At 44.0% G+C, this 16941-nt stretch overlaps 1 protein-coding gene across 8 annotated transcripts in view; it reads right to left on the minus strand.

Annotated features, from left to right (window-relative positions):
* The window catches only part of FBH1 (F-box DNA helicase 1), a 29558-nt gene that overhangs the window by 3621 nt on the left and 8996 nt on the right, over nt 1–16941 (minus strand). For all 8 annotated transcript variants that reach the window (XR_016462520.1, XM_090132827.1, XM_090132895.1 and 5 more), the window contains 14 exons: nt 15243–15359; nt 13679–13773; nt 11646–11814; nt 10415–10643; nt 9396–9483; nt 9177–9263; nt 7464–7600; nt 6322–6421; nt 5912–6033; nt 5485–5560; nt 3985–4182; nt 3260–3385; nt 1670–1776; nt 840–968 (listed from right to left, as the gene is read on the minus strand). Coding sequence is in view for 7 of the 8 variants with exons in the window: in XM_090132827.1 (XP_089988953.1) it covers nt 840–968; nt 1670–1776; nt 3260–3385; nt 3985–4182; nt 5485–5560; nt 5912–6033; nt 6322–6421; nt 7464–7600; nt 9177–9263; nt 9396–9483; nt 10415–10643; nt 11646–11814; nt 13679–13773; nt 15243–15359 (1780 nt within the window). In the remaining variant the exon portion in view is untranslated. The remainder of the gene's footprint in view (nt 1–839; nt 969–1669; nt 1777–3259; nt 3386–3984; nt 4183–5484; nt 5561–5911; nt 6034–6321; nt 6422–7463; nt 7601–9176; nt 9264–9395; nt 9484–10414; nt 10644–11645; nt 11815–13678; nt 13774–15242; nt 15360–16941) is intronic.

Here is a 16941-nt window from a genome sequence, read left to right on the forward strand (position 1 = left end):
GGACCAGGTAGGACTGCAATGATGTGCCCAAAGTATCTCCTACCACCTCCCATGCAAAGAAATTCACTGTGGGACAGTTTGCTTAATAGCTGCAAGCGTCTCCACTCAGGTTTTCTTTGGGGAGGAAGAGGATGCATGGCCAGGCAGCTAGTATTTCCTCTCATACATGTGCATGGCTCTTTGCAATGATAGGGAGTGAATCCTGCTCTTATCTCTGCCCATATTCCCTGCTGATGGAGCAGAGCCATCTCTTATCTCCTGTCCCAGACATGGAGACCCACTGGATTTACCATGTGCTTCGTGACTGCACTTTCTGGATGAAGATCAACCCCAAAGCCATAAGGTGGAACTCAAGCCAAAACTGGACCCAAAAATCAGATTGTCACCCTCTTGCTAGTTCTCTCACAGCTCCTGGCACGGACAAAGCACACTCTTGCTCATCCCCAGATGGATGTTTGATAGCCTCTGCAGAGTGAGGCAGATGCCCCAAGAGAAACTGGGATATGACATAAGAAAAAGCCCCAAACTGCCTCCACTTGAGACCACAGTCTCATGAGAGAGGTCAAGACCAGAGTGACTCCGTAGGAACTGCACCATTATTCCCAAATTATGCATTCAAGAGGTCAGAAATAAAAGGCTGAGCCACAGGACACTCCTTGCTCACTTCCATAGAAACTTAGCACTGAAGTTGTCCCCTCCCCAGGAGATAGCTCAAAATGCTGACAGCCATCCCATGGCAAGAGCAGCCTGTGAAGCCTCATGATTGAAAACTATGATCTCGTAGGTCTTTGGGGGCTTGCTTGCTCAAGAACAAGAAGTAGTGTTTGGAGGGGACATACATGAATCAGAGGCAGCTTCTTCACAACCAGCCTGGTGCCAGATTGCAATGTCTGCGTACACTGTTGTGCAGAACAAGCAACTCTGGTCTTCACAGCCTCACTCATCAGCTCCACTCGAAGGAAGTGCTCCTAGAAGGCAAGAAAAGCAGAACAACAATAAAATAACACTCACAAGGAGTTGAGATATGGGAACAGTTGATTTTTTGTTTGTTTGTTTTTAACGCCCTGGGAAATTACTTGCAACAGGACGTGCTTATAAAAATACTGCCAAAAAGTGCTTAGTGACAATAAAACCAAGCAGAACTCAATGGCAGCTGGCAAAGAAGGAAGAAAAGTAAGGGCACTGCAACAGAAAAGGGAACCTTGCTCTGAGATAAGGAGGGAGGCTATGAATGCAACTTTCCAAAGGAAGGACTGGGGAAAAACACTGCACCAATGCAACCGTGTGTCCTGCTACTGAAAGCACAGTGCAGAGCAGTGGGAATTATGCAGTGTTCTCAGCTATTGAGGAGGTCATAGTCCACCCTCAGCATGAATCTTAGGGTGATCTCACTACATTCCTATTTTAAGTCCCTCCATCACAAAAAGACCCTCCAAATGTCCTTGGAGATACTCAAGGTCAGGCTGGAGCAGGCTCTGAGCAACCTGATTGAGGAGTTCCTGTTCACTGCAGGGAGGATGGATGAGATGCCTGCTCTGTTACACATCAGGCAGTGCTGCTCAGCCAAATTGATGGCTTTGCTTTGGAGCAGCGTGCCACAAAGTGCAGCTATCAGAGCTCCACGTTGCCCTGCTTCAGGTTTTGCACACTTTGGAAGGATTTCACTTACCCCTGCCAATGCCAAAAGGTGCTCCAGGGACTGTGACATTAGCAAGCATTTCTTTGCACGTGTCACTGCAACATAAAGCAGGTTCCATTCATCCTCAGGATGCATGCCTAGATAGAAGGAAACATCATAAATGCACAGCTCTGTCATGCTATAACTTCATCTGGCATACATGAAAATGACACCAAGAGCTTTTCTAGGAAACTTGTTCTTGCAAACAGAGCTGCCAACAAGCCCTGCCTTTTCCTGATGGCTGGAAAGCTTGGAATAGGGTGAAAAACTGTAGACACGTTTTTGATTTCTGGATGAAAAACTAAGGAATGACTCAGAAGTTGATTAAGAAGAAGGGAAGACGCAAAACGAAAGTTTTCTAGCTGGAAAATGTGATGTATTATCTGGCTGTCTTTGCAAATAGCAAAATAACTAATTAGATAACTCATCATCAGAGCTTGAAGCTGCCACTGGAATAAATAAGAATACTTTTCTAAATAATTTCTATTCTCAAATTCTGATCAAAATGTGGCATTGCGTGGGTTGAGATTTAGTCCAATGCACTGAGACACTGGGAAAAGCTTAATAACTGATTCTGAAACTCTGCCCCCTATAGAATTTTTTTTTTCTAATGAAGGATTTGAAAGAGGCACATTAGAATGATGTTTGGTAGGTCTTTTTCAGTACAACATCATTATTTTTATGCAGATCCTGAGGCAGAGAAAGATTCAATGACATTCTCAAGGCCAGGCAATGAATCAGAGGCAGAAATGATGAATGAATGGCAGTCTTGATTCAGTGGCTTTGGCTTACAGAAGTGGCTTTCACTTCTCTAATCACCAAGGGTCTCAGCATATCCTAATCCAATTGTTTCTACATAAAGGCTGCAACCCTGGGAGAAGAAGATGAGCTCCAAACCACATCTGGCTGACCCTTGGGGTTAGCATGACCTGCATGAAGCTACTGATGAGTACATTGTCCTTGATGGGCCAGCTCCTTGGGGACAGTTTTGATGAACAGCTTCTCATTGGCTATGTTGTCATTCATTCCTGGAAGAAAGTTGTGGGCAGGGTCAGGTGAAGGCTTTCCTGCATGATTTTTCAGATATAGACTGATGTTTAATTTCAAATGACCATGGGATGATACTCATCCCTTGGCTTCCTGGGGTGACGATGGATATCTTTGAGATTAGAAGTCCTGCAGCAGAGTGGTAATGCATTGGAATAGGCTGCCCAAGGAGGTGGTGGAGTCACTGTCCCTGGAGGTGTCCAAGAAATGTGGAGATGTAGCACTGAGGAACGTTGGTTAGTGGGCATGGTGGGGATAAGTTGGCATTGGCCTTAAGCTTGGTTGGACAGCTTCTCCAACTGTCAGAGAATTATGTGATTCTGTGACTTGTTAGAACAGCACAGCAAGATCAGGAGGTGCTACGTGGCTCACAGCGGTGTCTATTCCAAGTGTGGCCTCTCTGTGTTGCCAGAAGGGAACTACAAGATCAAATGATTTCTAGAACAGCACAAGTTTGCAAGATAAACGCCAGCATCATGCTTTGTTTCCCCATTTTCAGGTCAGGATTAGTGCCACACACAGGTATTTCCTTACCAATAATGAATTGAGGTCTTCTCTGGTTATTGTCTATGGGACATGGTACATCCACAAAGTCATCTGCAACCAGCACGGTGTCAAACTCCAAACCTTTGGCTTGGTGGACCGTGCCTATTAGGTAATCTGTAACCAGAGCACATAATAAAAAAATTTTTTTAAAAAAGGAAAAATTATTCATGTTGCTGCAGTGATTGATATTTTTAATTTCACGATGATTCCACCTGCATTTCACCTCTCCCCAAACACAAACTGGGAGCACAGCACTGCTAATAGGAATGTAGATCACTACAGGCAACTTCCCAGCCAAGGATGATGTCTGACTATCAGCATCCTGAGCCCCAGCTCCAATTCCCAACCAGGAACACTCTTCATTTGGTGACTTATCATTGCTTTGTTGCCCATCTCAAAAATTCAGGAAGCTGAAAGGCAAATGCAACAGCAAGCACAAAAAAAGCAGAACAAAGTCCTAGAGCTTCCCATCTATAGAAAATATTGCACCCAGAGCTTTATTTGCCACTAGCAAAGCCACATTAAGCAACCCTTTGGTGGCAGACTCATCGTCCTGAACACCTGGACACTCAGATACACCTTACTGTCTTACTTCCTTTCTCCCAAAAGGACCAACTTCCTCCAACCTTTTTGCAGAACAAGGTGGATTCAGCACTGAAGCTGTGCTGAGAAAAGACCTGAACTTGTTTCTTTATGACACAGCTTGGCTTCACCTGCCATAGCTTCTTGCAACACGTGGCTGCTCTCGATCTTCTGCACCAACTCAGGGATCCGCTCTTTGAACTTCTCCACTATCCTAATCTTCATTTCCAGCTCTTTGTCATCAACACGCGTTGCATAATCCTTCAAACCAATGAAGCCCTCGTTTTCTTCCCATCTCTTGATAAAGGAGTCATTTATCACAAGGTTTGCTGAAGGAAAAGTAACAGATGTGTCTATTTAACAGGCACATATAGTGTTGCTTTTTTTTTTTTTTTTTAATTTCTCATCTAATATTTACTCTGAAATTTGAGAAGGTGGGCGTGCAGCAGTGCATGGACTGCTGCTGTGGGATGCAAGGGCTTGGGATATACTCCTTGCTCTGTCACTGCTGTGATCATACAATGGCTTCAGTTGGAAGGGACCTTAATGATCATAGAATCGTAGAAGAGGTTGGGTTGGAAAGGATTATAAAGACCATAGAATGGCTTGGGTTAGAAGGGACCTTAAAGACCATCGAATTCTAGAGTGGCTTGGGTTGGAAGAGATCTTGAAGACCACAGAACCATAGAAAAGGTTGGATTAGAAGACCATAGGATCATAGAAGAGATAGGATTGAAAGGGCCAGTAAAGATCATAGAAGTTGATGGATTTGAGGAAGGAGCAACAGGAAAACATTCACTGAGCTCACTCATTTCTGTTGCTCAGGAGTTTCCTAAAAAGGCTGCAAACCTTTCATCCCTGGGGTAATTTGTAAATCAATGGGAAAAGGTTCTGAGCAATCTGAAAATGTTCCAGTGGAACTTCAGAGCCTCACCAGGAACTCAGGGACAGCCCCAGGGCCCTTCCAACCTGCATTATTCCCTCCTTGTACCAACACAGCAAGAAGTTCTGCCAGTAACTCATGTTCCAATGATCAGTAATAACGTGCCTATAATCATTTACAGCAGTAATCATTTGTTTTTCTTTGCTCCATATATAACAATGCATACAAATTTCTGCCAATTTTGCATATGAAATTCTGCAGATTTTAAATAAATGACTCATTCCCTACACAATGCCAACAGAAAAAAAGAATTGTGACAGAGGATACAACAAATGAGAATTTAAAACAACAACAGCAAAACCCAACAACAACAAAAACGAATGGACTCAATGATCCTTATGGGTCCTTTCCAACTTAGGATGTTCCATCATTCCATGAATCCCAGAATAGGACTGAAAAACAAAATCAAATCAGAGGGAAAACATCCTAAAGTACTTGCTTATATCATTTAATTGGTTTCTTGGAGTCAAGATAAGGCATTGCAGAAGGATGCTGTGGAGGGCTCCGTAACAAACCCCACAATTTCTGTAGGAAGTCAGTTTGCCACAGACCACTGCATGAGGAAATATAAAACAAAACACCTAGAAGCCTTCCATCACCCCAGCAAACAGAGAAACACCAGTGCTGCTGTAGGGAAGCTCACAGACAGAAGGGTGAGGATACATTGTCTATGATTTTATGTACTCACCTTTTGCCCGTTCATCTGCAGGTTGACTGAGCTTCCAAATATCATAAATTTTGCTCAGGCCAAAACGCACTAGCCCCTACAATAAGAATAATAAAAAAAAAAAAACACAACAATTTGGCTTAATATACACAAGTAAAGGTGCTGCCCAGAGTTTATTTTGCATCTCTAGGTGCAGAACAACATCTCAAATTCAATCACAGCTCCCTGTGTTTCGGAGCGTGAAGATGAACGACTCTTCTGAGGCTTCTGAAATGTGGAGCACTCAAATGTCCCTGCAGTTCACACATGTGAATTTCTGCAGACATGCACACACAGAAGGAGTTGCTTACACTCAGAAGATCAACAACATCTAATTCAAGGTGTTGCTGTTGCTACAAGTGCTGGCAGGCTTGGGGATGTGCAAGATGTGTTGGCAATTTTCCCTTACCCCAATGATGTGTATTTTAATCTGCCTCTCTCTTCCAGCAAGCTTTGCAGCGTCCTCAAACACAGTGAAATTGCTTCGTGATAGCATTGTTATCTTCCCTTCCATGTTGCCTCTTACATCACCTGCACAAAGAAACTGCCAGTTAGTGGGTATCTAAAAAACAAAGACCCTCATAAATCAGGATTAATCTAGAGATGGTTTGTTTATTATCACAGAATCATAGGATGGCCTGGGTTGAAAAGGACCAGAATAATCATCTAGTTTCAACCCCCCTGCTGTGTGCAGGGTTGCCAACCACCAGACCAGGCTGCCCAGAGCCACATCCAGCCTGGCCTTGGATACCTCTAGAGATGCAGGTCTGCAACTCTTGGGCACTGAACAGAGCTGTGTGGTGCAAGGACATGACTTACCCTCTTGGTTTCCACCCACTAATGTCTTATTCCTGATGCCCTTGCAGACATCCAGAATGGTTGCTCCAACATAAGCTATTTCAGGACCAAATCTGAAACTCTGTAAGGAAAAATGAAGGAAATAGCACGAAAAGAAGTTGTTATAACCTACAACAGCATTACTATATATGGAGCATACAGTTCTCATCAAACTTCTGGACAACATCTCTCTTAGAAAAAGCACCCAAATTCCCCCAAATTATTCCAAGAAACCACTCTTCCAGCCAAGATAATAGGAACTGTGCTGTGAGATAGGAATATCATATAGGGCAAAAGATGGTTTTCAGCCTCTCCATTTCAATAAGACTCTTTCCCAGTAGGAATATGCCATATCTGTCCTGTGGGCAGGGACTAGAGTCTCTGCTCCTGTGTAATTGTCCCTGCGTGCTGTCCCTTGGCAAGACTGGCATGGTGCAAGAAAGAAAAGGCAGCTTGCATGGACAGGCTTTTTTATGGCAGTTCTGGCTTAGGGGCTGGCTGCAGTAGAGCCTGTCTTGCTGGTTTAAGCTGATTTATTCTGCAAAAGTCCTAAAGGTGCCTCCTTTACATCAGTTGTGAAAACCATGTAGCCACATGGCTAAAGAGGCCAAAAACAGATTAGAAAACAGATTAGATAACCCAGCCTGGAAATGCAAACATCATGTGTACTGAAAGAAAGAGGGAGCTCTCTTTGGGAGTAAACTGATGCTGCTTATGAAACTTATGCCCTTGGTAGGTGAACAGGGCAGGAGATATCATGGACAAATAGTGCTGGTAGTACAAGCAAGGAGGGTATCTGCCCCTGCACACTCAACAGGAGCTGAGAACTAAAACAGAAAGAGATGATGTCCTCAAAATGGGCCATTCACTAAGGCCTATACTCCACTGCCAATTTTTCAAGCCACAAGATCACTCCAGTAAGAGGCACGATGGGTGTGGAGTTTGAAGGGCACACCACTAATCCATGCAAGGCAGACACTCCATGGCCATGAACTTGAGAGGCCTGCTAGATACCTTCTGAATTTTCCACTCTATTTGTGAACCACCCAAAGAAGACCCTCATCATGGTTTAGTGAGCACAGTACTGATGGGTTGTTAGTGATTCTATGACCATAGGCTCTTACCTGGGTCAAGTAGTAGACATGGGTATGAGGCACTGTATAGAGGGTATTGACAGCACCTCGGAAGGAATAAATCTGCTGATGAGGGTCTCCTACAAGGATGACACCACATGTCTGTGACAGCACAATATCCACAATGGCTGCAGAAAAAACAAGAACATTAAATGAGGGCCTGCTAATAACGTCAGAGTGAACTATGCATTATTTTGTGCCTGTAGATCTCTTTCTTGACAACTCGTGGTACTTAAGAAGGGGTTAACACAGCTGCAGGAGAAAGCAAGTTGTGGAAGAGCAATGAGAAAGAGTGCAGCTCACTGAGAACTCTATAAGCAACTTCCCACTATTTTAGTCTGAGAGTTTTTTTCCTGGACTGGGACTGCACATTATCTGAATCCCACATGTGTGAGCCCAGCACAAATCTACCACCCAGCCCCATTGATCTGGACTTAGGGCATACACTGCAGTGAAGCACTTCAGTTCATAGAATCACAGAATCATAGGGATTGGAAGGGACCCCTGGAAATAGTCCAGTCCTGCTACAGCAGGTTCTCTACACTGCCAGGTTGGTTGAGCACTGATTTCCCCTTGGTGAATCCATGTTGACTACTCCTGATAACCTTCTCTTCCACTTGCTTGGAGATGACATCCAGAACAAGCTGTTTCATCACAAAGATTTAATTCCAGGTGGGTCTCAGCCTTCCTTGTTGCATTCCTGCATGCCCTGACAATGTTCCTATATTCCTCACAAGAGGCCAGACTAATTTTCCATATTCTGTAGACCTTCTTCAGCTGAGTTTTTCCATGATCTCCTTGCACATCCAGGCATATCTCCTGACACCCTTCCTTTATTTCTTACTCTTAGGGATGAAGTTGTTTTGAGCTTGGAAGAAGTGATGCTTGAATATCAGCCAATAATCTTGTGTCCTCTTAACTTCCAGTTCTATAGCCCATGGGATACCTCCAAGCAGATCCTTGAAGAGGTCAAAGTTGGCTCTTCTGAAGTCAAGGGTTTTAATCCTACTTTTTTCTTCCATCTAAGAACCTGAACTCCACTGTTTCATAGTTGCTGCATTTAAGGCTGCCCTCAGCCTTCCCATCCCCAACCAGCTCTTCCCAGTTGGTAAGAACAAGGTCCAGCAACACATCTCCTTGTTGGCTCCTCCACCACCTGCATTAGAACGCTGTCTTCCATGCACTGCTGGAGTCTCCTGGACTGTGTGTGTCTGGCAGTGCTGGTCATCCAACAAACATCAGATTGGAGCCCCCCAGAAGAACCAGTGCCTGGGATCATGAGGCTACTTCCAGTTGTCTGTAAAAGGCCTCACCAACTTCCACCTCCTCATCAGGTAGCCTGTAGTATACACCCACAACAGTAGCACCCATATTAGTCTGTTGCTTAATTCTCATCCTTAAGATCTCCATGCATTCATTATTCACACCTAGGCAAAGCTAAAACCTCTAAGTTCAGGTCTCCAAAGAATGCAAGTGGGAGAAGGTCTGATGAAGCCTTTGAACTGATTTAACAGCTGCTGAAAAGAGCAAGCCATCTTCTGCCCCTCTTCCTGTGTTCTTCAGCACACACTTCAGTCCACTTCGATCTCCTTAGAGAACCTACTCAACATGCTTTGCAGCAGAGAGCTACTCCTCATATACCCCTGGCAAAGAAAGCCAACGGGATGGTTAACCTAGGAAGGCTGCAGATGTTTTTCCACTTACCTGGCGTGCAGTCCTGTGCTTCATCAACAAAAATGGCATCATATCCTGAAAGCTGAGGCTTACTGAGCTGCCAGAGTTTCAAATACCCTGAGAAAAAGAGAGAGGGTCATTTGCTTGTCTTGATATCTTAAGAATAGCAGCTTCCAGCCCTACCCATTTGCTTAGTAGTTGCATGACTGCTCACTACCTGAAGGCTATTTGACATCTATACACTCTTACCATCACAGGTGATCTTGTATTTCCTCTCTACATCTCCATCCAGCTTCTTCATGTTGTGCCAGATCTCTTTTGCTTCTTCCACATTGATCTAGAAAGAGAAAACAGAAGGGTGTGGAGAGATTGTTTTGAGCAGAAAAAGAGTCCATGCACAGTAATACTCGGAATGGTAGAGCAGCTGGTAAAAGCCAATCACGAGCTTGCAGTATTCCTTCTAAATTCCCTTCCTCTTTCCAGACAACTTCTGAATTGAAATGCAGACTGGAATTCTGCCATCTGGGCTGGACCTGATCACAAACGATCAACGCAGAGCAGAAAGCTTTATCTTCACAACTTCAGCCCATTGTCTGCAATGTCAGATCTTTAAGGGTTGTTGATATATGTTTGTAGTCCAGATTAGAATGTTTGGGTTTGGCTTTACTTATCAAAATGGTAAATGAAATGTTTCTTGTGCTCACATGTCATATCACGCCGCTGCTCAGGCACTGATACAAATGTATGCCAATCTCTTCCCTTGTAGGGAAGAGACATTTGCAATGAGCAGCAAGAGATGTCAATCTACTCTCTAGATACCAGCTGTGCAAGCGATCAGACACCAGTTCCTTTGGATTTGGCACCAGAGGAAAAACACTTTTTGACAGTCAGTTCTGAAGCATGAAAGCTTGTGAACAATGAAATATGGGATGACTACAGCCCACAGTCTACAGCTCTTGCAGAAATATGCAAGGGGGAATGGTTTTAAACTAAGACAGGAGAGGTTTAGGTTAGATATTAGGAAGAAGTTTTTCACACAGGGAGTGGTGACACACTGGAACAGGTTGCCCAACGAGGCTGTGGATGCCCCATCCCTGGAGACATTAAGGCCAGGCTGGATGTGGCTCTGGACAGCCTGGTCTGGTGGTTGGCAACCCTGCACATAGCAGGGGGTTGAAACTAGATGATCATTATGGTCCTTTTCAACCCAGGCCATTCTATGATTCTAAACCTTGGAGCCCAACTCTTCTTTCAACATGGGTACTCACTCTCTTTTCTTCTGGGCTGACAAGTTTTCTCTCTCCATGGGTGTTTTTGAACCAAATAGGTGTGTGCTCTTCACATATCTCCTCATCTGAAGAGGCAAAAAAGTTTTCAAGGGTCTGTGAGACTGTTTTCCCTCTGATGTAGACAGATTGTCCCCCACGGTTCTGGATGAGAAAACTCACAGAGTACGCCGAGAGCTTTGAGAAGTTCAGTTTGCCTCTCTCTTTATATCTGTGCCATAAAAATTAAGAGATGTTGAAACACACACCAAAATCTTACTGGAAAAGCTAGCTCGTGATGCACATTAACGCTCACAGAAGCTATTTAATGTACCCTATTTTGACCTGCTAACGGAACACCTTAAAAACCTGTGCCTACTTATCCTCAGTATATTCCTAATGGAACCACAGACTCATTCATTTTACATATTTTTATAGACAGAATGTCAAGGCAGAGAGTTATTCCCATCATTTACCTCTACAACTACAGAGTGTTCTCAGAACAAAGCAAGAGGATTCCCCTCCTCTTCTGTGTTGTGGCTCATTTTCCCCTCTGTCTGCAGTGTAGATTTACCAACATAATTGCTGGTAATGGTGGAAACTGAATTATTAGTACAACTCAGGCTATGAAAAACCCTCCTCTGCTAAAGGAAAGCAAAGTTTAGAGCCACTGGAGTGCAAAGTGAGCAAATAAAGCCAGAAAGAGGGAAAATCCATTCTCAGTGGCTTTCTATCTCCCTGTGAAGTGCTCCTTGGCTACAAACATAAGCAAGATGAACAGCCTCGAAACAGCTATGGGACTGACAGGGAAATAAATCTGTTTCCTCAGGCTCACATGGGGGCTAAAACCACTGATCCATCCCACCTGAGAGACTTTGGAAACAGTAAATCACAGTAAATTTTCATACAGAGGGTGGTGAGGCACTGGAACAGGTTGCCCAAGGAGGTTGTGGATGCCCCATCCCTGAAGGCATTCTAGGTCAGGCTGGATGTGGCTCTGAGCAGCCTGGTCTGGTGGTTGGTGACCCTGCATATAGCAGGAGGGTTGAAACTAGATAATCATCGTGGTGCTTTTCAATCCATGCCATTCTATGGTTCTATGAATCAGTCTGACTTGAAGCAGATGAAAGAAATCAATTGTCTCCCCTATCATTTTAACCTCCTTGAGTTCAGATCTTCCTTTCCTGCCACCTCTTCTCTTCTCCCACATAGGGAATCAAAAATTCCTACTCACCGTTTGCCAACGCTTCCAAATGCTAATGAGTGAAAAGTCTTGCATGTAACATTCCTGGGGAAGACCAGCCTGCCCCTCTCTGCAACAGCTTTATTAAATGTCACGTACAGGAAACTGAGGTCAGCAAACTTCTCTGCATACTTCACCAATGTTGAAGTCTTTCCTGTACCTGAAGAACAGAGTTACACAAAAACTATTGTTAAGAATGAATGAACCTGCACACCTTCTGTTAGCATTACAGAGTAGACAGCACAGGGTAGATAATAACAGGACAAGGGGAATTGGTTTTAAGTTGAAGGAGGGAAGATTCAGGTTGGATATCAGGGGGAAATTCTTTACTATGAGAGTGGTGAGGTGCTGGAACAGCTGCTCAGAGAGGTTGTGGATGCCCTGGAGGTGTTCAAGGCCAGGTTGGATGGGGCTCTGGGCAGCCTGGTCTGGTATTAAGTGGGGAGATTGGTGGCCCTGCATTGGTGGTGGGGAGGCTGGAACTTGATGATCCTTGAGGTCCCTTCCAACCCAAGCCATTTTATGGTTTCACAATTACCTTCCCATACTAACCACATAGCAGGGCTATTTGCAGCTAATGGGGATTTATACACTGACTTAAATGAAATCAGAAGCCATAGAGCATAGTAACTTTGAAAAATTACACTCTGCAGCCCAAAAGCTCTGAAAAATAACCATTTTTGCTTTCCAGTATTCTAGAAGCCTGAACACACATGGAGATACTGGTTCCCTTGAGAGGCAGCTTGGCAAATGACTGCTCCTCTGAATGATTCATGATTCCTATTAGTGATGCAGCCCAGAACATGAAAGGAACGGTACCAAAGCATATTTCATCCATGTTTTGCACGTGAATGTGACACTGATACTCTGCTGGATCCCCTAAAGAAAATTCTGAGGCTTCCAAGATCTTCTACATGCAACACAGATGCAGAAAGATAAAGCTTTTCTGCTGCAGCATCATGACATTAATTTCATATAATTTAATTTAATTTAAATGCTTTGGCAACGATCCCCATTCACACATTTGGAGAAGGGCAACAAGTTTGTCAGGCTCTTTTTCCACTCTATCTGGCTGTGGTTACATGTAACCTGTCAAGAGTTTGTGAACATCCCCATTTTTGTCATTTGAACACAGTGATTTTGTAGAGACACAGGAAACCACCACCATACTGCTTGGCACAGCACGTCCCTTGGCAGACAACATCCATTGCCTCTGAGCCTCCATAAAGGAAAACCCTCTGCAGGTGAAAGGAAATGCTAAATGTTTACAGAAATTGCAAAATTAATTGATAGGGAAGATTCTTAGACTTTACAGTGTTTAGAGAAATGATCTTATATAGTAAAAGCACTGATGTCTGAGCATCTTGAAGCTTTGGCAGTGTTTCTCTTCTCATAGCTCCTAATTAGCCTCAGTTTTATCACAGAATCATGGAATCCAAATGAGTTCATCCCATCTCAGCCTCTGCTAGTTTTATGGTGAGCTCTCACTACACAGGTTGGCCTGCCTGCAACCTTCCAAAATGGCCCCAGTAAGAAGTGTACACCCTTCTCACTTCATTGAAGCAACTGTCAACATGCCAGTGTCCTGTTGAATTCACTCTGCTGCTGACTGGCAAAATTAGGTTGGAAGGAAGCACTGTGAAAGTTATCTGAAAGCTGCAGGACATTGACTTGCATTGTAATGGCTATTTTTTTTTGGCCAGAATGCCTATGAAAAATAGCTCTACTACCAAAGTTCTGCGGTGTAGAGAAAAGAGTCTACTTGTGTACTTCTGAAAGCCAGTTCCAAGGCAAGGTGACTCTAATGGTCTAGTATTAAATGGGGAGGTTGGTGGCCCTGTGTGTAGCAGGGGAGTTGGAGATTCATGACCCTTGAGGTCCCTTCCAACCCTGGCCATTCTGTGATTCTGTGTAATTTACTTTTTCCTCACCTCTTAAATATACTTTCTTGGTTTTATACGATGTTCCTTTTCAGTACAGAGAGTGAGAGCAGAAGATCTCTTGGTTTGTGTTGCTGCTCTTACCTGCAAATGCCATAATTTTCACTATTTGACCACGCTCAATTTTGTGATTCAAAATCCTTTGCTGTTCATGGGTCAGTTTCACTTCAGACAAATTACTAAAAAAGGAAAAAAAAACAAACCCTAAATAAGTAAAAGGAATTAAGAATAAACATTGTCCCACATAGATAAATCTAATAGCAGAAGGAAACCCACAAATGATTTATCCCATCCTATAAGCAGGAGGTTGGCACTGGGGGAAGCTAATAATTGTGCAAAAAGGCAGTACCTTCCACAGAATAAGACTGGAGAGAGGAAAAACAAAAAGTAAACCTTGCAAAAGGTTGTATAGGAAAAGATCCTCTCAGGGGCACTCAGCCATGCTTTCTTGGCTTAGGCTCACTAAAAGCAAACAGCATCTTAGAGTTTGACGTGTCTTCTTGCTTCTGAGAGCACGTATCTTAAATTGCTCTCAGATTCCTCAGTGCAGAACATCAATGATCTCTGCCTCACATGGAAGCTGAGAGTTGTGATTAATGTTCAGAAACGCATTCAGCACTTCCTGCTGGAGTGCAGTTGTTTTATTCATAAAGGTCTGAAATTTGTCATCAGCCCACAGCATAAACCAGCTCTGCTCCCCCACAGGATGTGGAAAAGTATAAAGGCTTCTCCAGATATCCTTGACATTTCAGCACCTGGCTGCTTTCAGGATTTATTTTCTATTAAAGAAGCAAATTTCTGCTTAGAAAAAAATATGCTTAAAAAGGAAGGAGTAGAACAAAAAGTCTGGGAAACCAAGAAGCAATTAAACCCATCACTTGTTTGCCTTCAATTTTGTTTCCATTATGGTCTCTATCACTGTCGTACAACAGATCATGAGTGATTTTATTGGATTTACCTTTTCTAGACCTCTGTGAAGGATGAAAGCATTACTGTGGATGAGGACAAGGAGGCTAAGTGACTCAACCCAACAGAAAGGGAATCAAGCCTAGCTCTCTAAAGGCCACAAAAGTATGTTACCCTTAACTGCTCTTCCTTTCTTGGAAGCAAGCTACCATATAGTGACAATTCACAGCAACTGTATGTATAACAGTTAATATATAACAGTCACCAAACAGACTTCAGAAAAGAAGAGCTGTATTCACAGATGAACCTCCATGTCACCTGCACTACCAAATAATTACCAGCATGTCAGCCCTCATTTTGGATGGCTGCAACCTGCATTTCTAGTGGAACTGACTGTTAAAATTAAAGCAGCACCCCCCCCCCCCTCCAAAGCATCTTATCCACAGGTAGAGCTGTGATTTGGGAGTATATTTACGAGTGATTTAGGCTCTGCAGTATTTCAGTAGCCAGCACTGTGTTCTGCCAACACACAGAACAAAGACTTCTAAATTCAGTTAACTTAATTTTTACAGATTTAAGGCTTTTCCCTAAGAATTCAAGCAGAAGGTGGCAAGAAGCAGAATAAGGTTTTGTGGTAATCCTTATGAATCTCGGAGTCTTGTCAACCAGGCTTTGCTATGAGATGTTTGTTCTGCATCCAGGGCTCACTGCACACTGCCTGGATCACCTGTAGTGTCATTACCTGGACCAGAAATCCTGCCTGCAGCGTGAAGATGGCATTCCCTCTTCTACCATCTGTGGTGCAGTCACAGAAGCATTTTCCATCAGATACAAGCAGTAGAAAATATTGTAATGGATCCTGGCAGGAAGGAAAAGAGAGGGAATCTATCATTAAGGAATCATCAGTAACAGATTAAACTTCTGCAACCACCTGGAAGACAGCAACATCTTGAATGCCTTGTGAGCTCTAGGGGCAATATTGGTATTTCAAAGTGCAGCTCATTATACCTTGAAAAGTGACCACAAAGGCACCACAGAAGCAGCTCTGTTTGTGGCCTCTGCCTTATTTCTGCTTTGGCTTTGCAAAATTTTGTGCCTGCCATGCAAACATGACCTGGGATCAGAGTCCACAGGATCCTTGTGTTCTCCCAAACTGCTATCAGTAACAGAGTGTGGGGCAGATTGAAACAGAATCTGGGGTTAGTTTGGGTGAAGTGAATCAGTTCCAGTAACTGCCATTTCACACAAGTGTGTTAGCCCTGACAGTGCTTCACAGTGCTTTGTTAGGGCAAAGAGAGGAGCAAAACAACTCCATGGCTTTAAATTAACTGCATGCTCAGACTCACTGGCTGCTCTAGGAGCTGTAAATAGGTACAAGACAGTTCCTAGGAGGCTATTTAAATCCCTATGAGCTAAATCATAAATCTTGTGTGGTTTGAAGAGACAGTGGCTGAAGAGAGGTGGTCATTCATATTTCTGCTCATGTGCTCTAAGGAGATGGGGCAAGGGTGACTTTGACCACGTGTAAATGACAGCCTCTGCCTGCCACATCTTCAGCAGACTTTTACCCAAGTTAATTATCTTAGCCAGCAATTAGCTGTCACTGACAGGCCAAATGAGCACCTTGACTTCTCTGCTTGGTAGCATATCACAGAATCACAGAATCACAGAATCACTAAGGTTGGAAAAGACCTATAAGATCATCCAGTCCAACCATCCACCTGTCACCAATGGTTCTCATTAAACCATATCCCTCAACACAACATCCAAACGTTCTTTGAACACCTCCAGGGTCGGTGACTCCACCACCTCCCTGGGCAGCCCATTCCAGTGCCTGACCACCCTTTCAGAGAAGTAGTATTTCCTAATATCCAGCCTGAATCTTCCCTGGCGAAGCTTGAAACCATTCCCTCTAGTCCTATCACCAGTTACACGAGAGAAGAGGCCGACCCCCAGCTCGCTACAACCTCCCTTCAGGTAGTTATAGAGAGCAATAAGGTCTCCCCTGAGCCTCCTCTTCTCCAGACTGAACAATCCCAGCTCCCTCAGCCGCTCCTCATAAGGCCTGTGCTCCAGACCCCTCACCAGCTTTGTTGCCCTTCTTTGAACACGCTCCAGGGCCTCAATGTCTTTCTTGCAGTGAGGGGCCCAGAACTGGACACAATACTCAAGGTGCGGCCTCACCAGAGCTGAGTACAGGGGAACAATTACTTCCCTACTCCTGCTGGTCACACTGCTTCTGATACAAGCCAGAATGCCATTGGCCTTCTTGGCCACCCGGGCACACTGCTGGCTCATGTTTAGCCGAGCGTCAACCAACACCCCCAGGTCCATTTCCTCTACACAGTCTTCAAGCCATTCCACCCCAAGCCTGTAGCGTTGCCTGGGGTTGCTGTGGCCAAAGTGTAGGACCCGGCATTTGGTCTTATTAAACCTCATCC

The sequence above is a fragment of the Phasianus colchicus genome, chromosome 1, assembly GCF_987193195.1.
Source record: "Phasianus colchicus chromosome 1, bPhaCol1.hap1.1, whole genome shotgun sequence".
NCBI classification, from domain to species: domain Eukaryota; kingdom Metazoa; phylum Chordata; class Aves; order Galliformes; family Phasianidae; genus Phasianus; species Phasianus colchicus.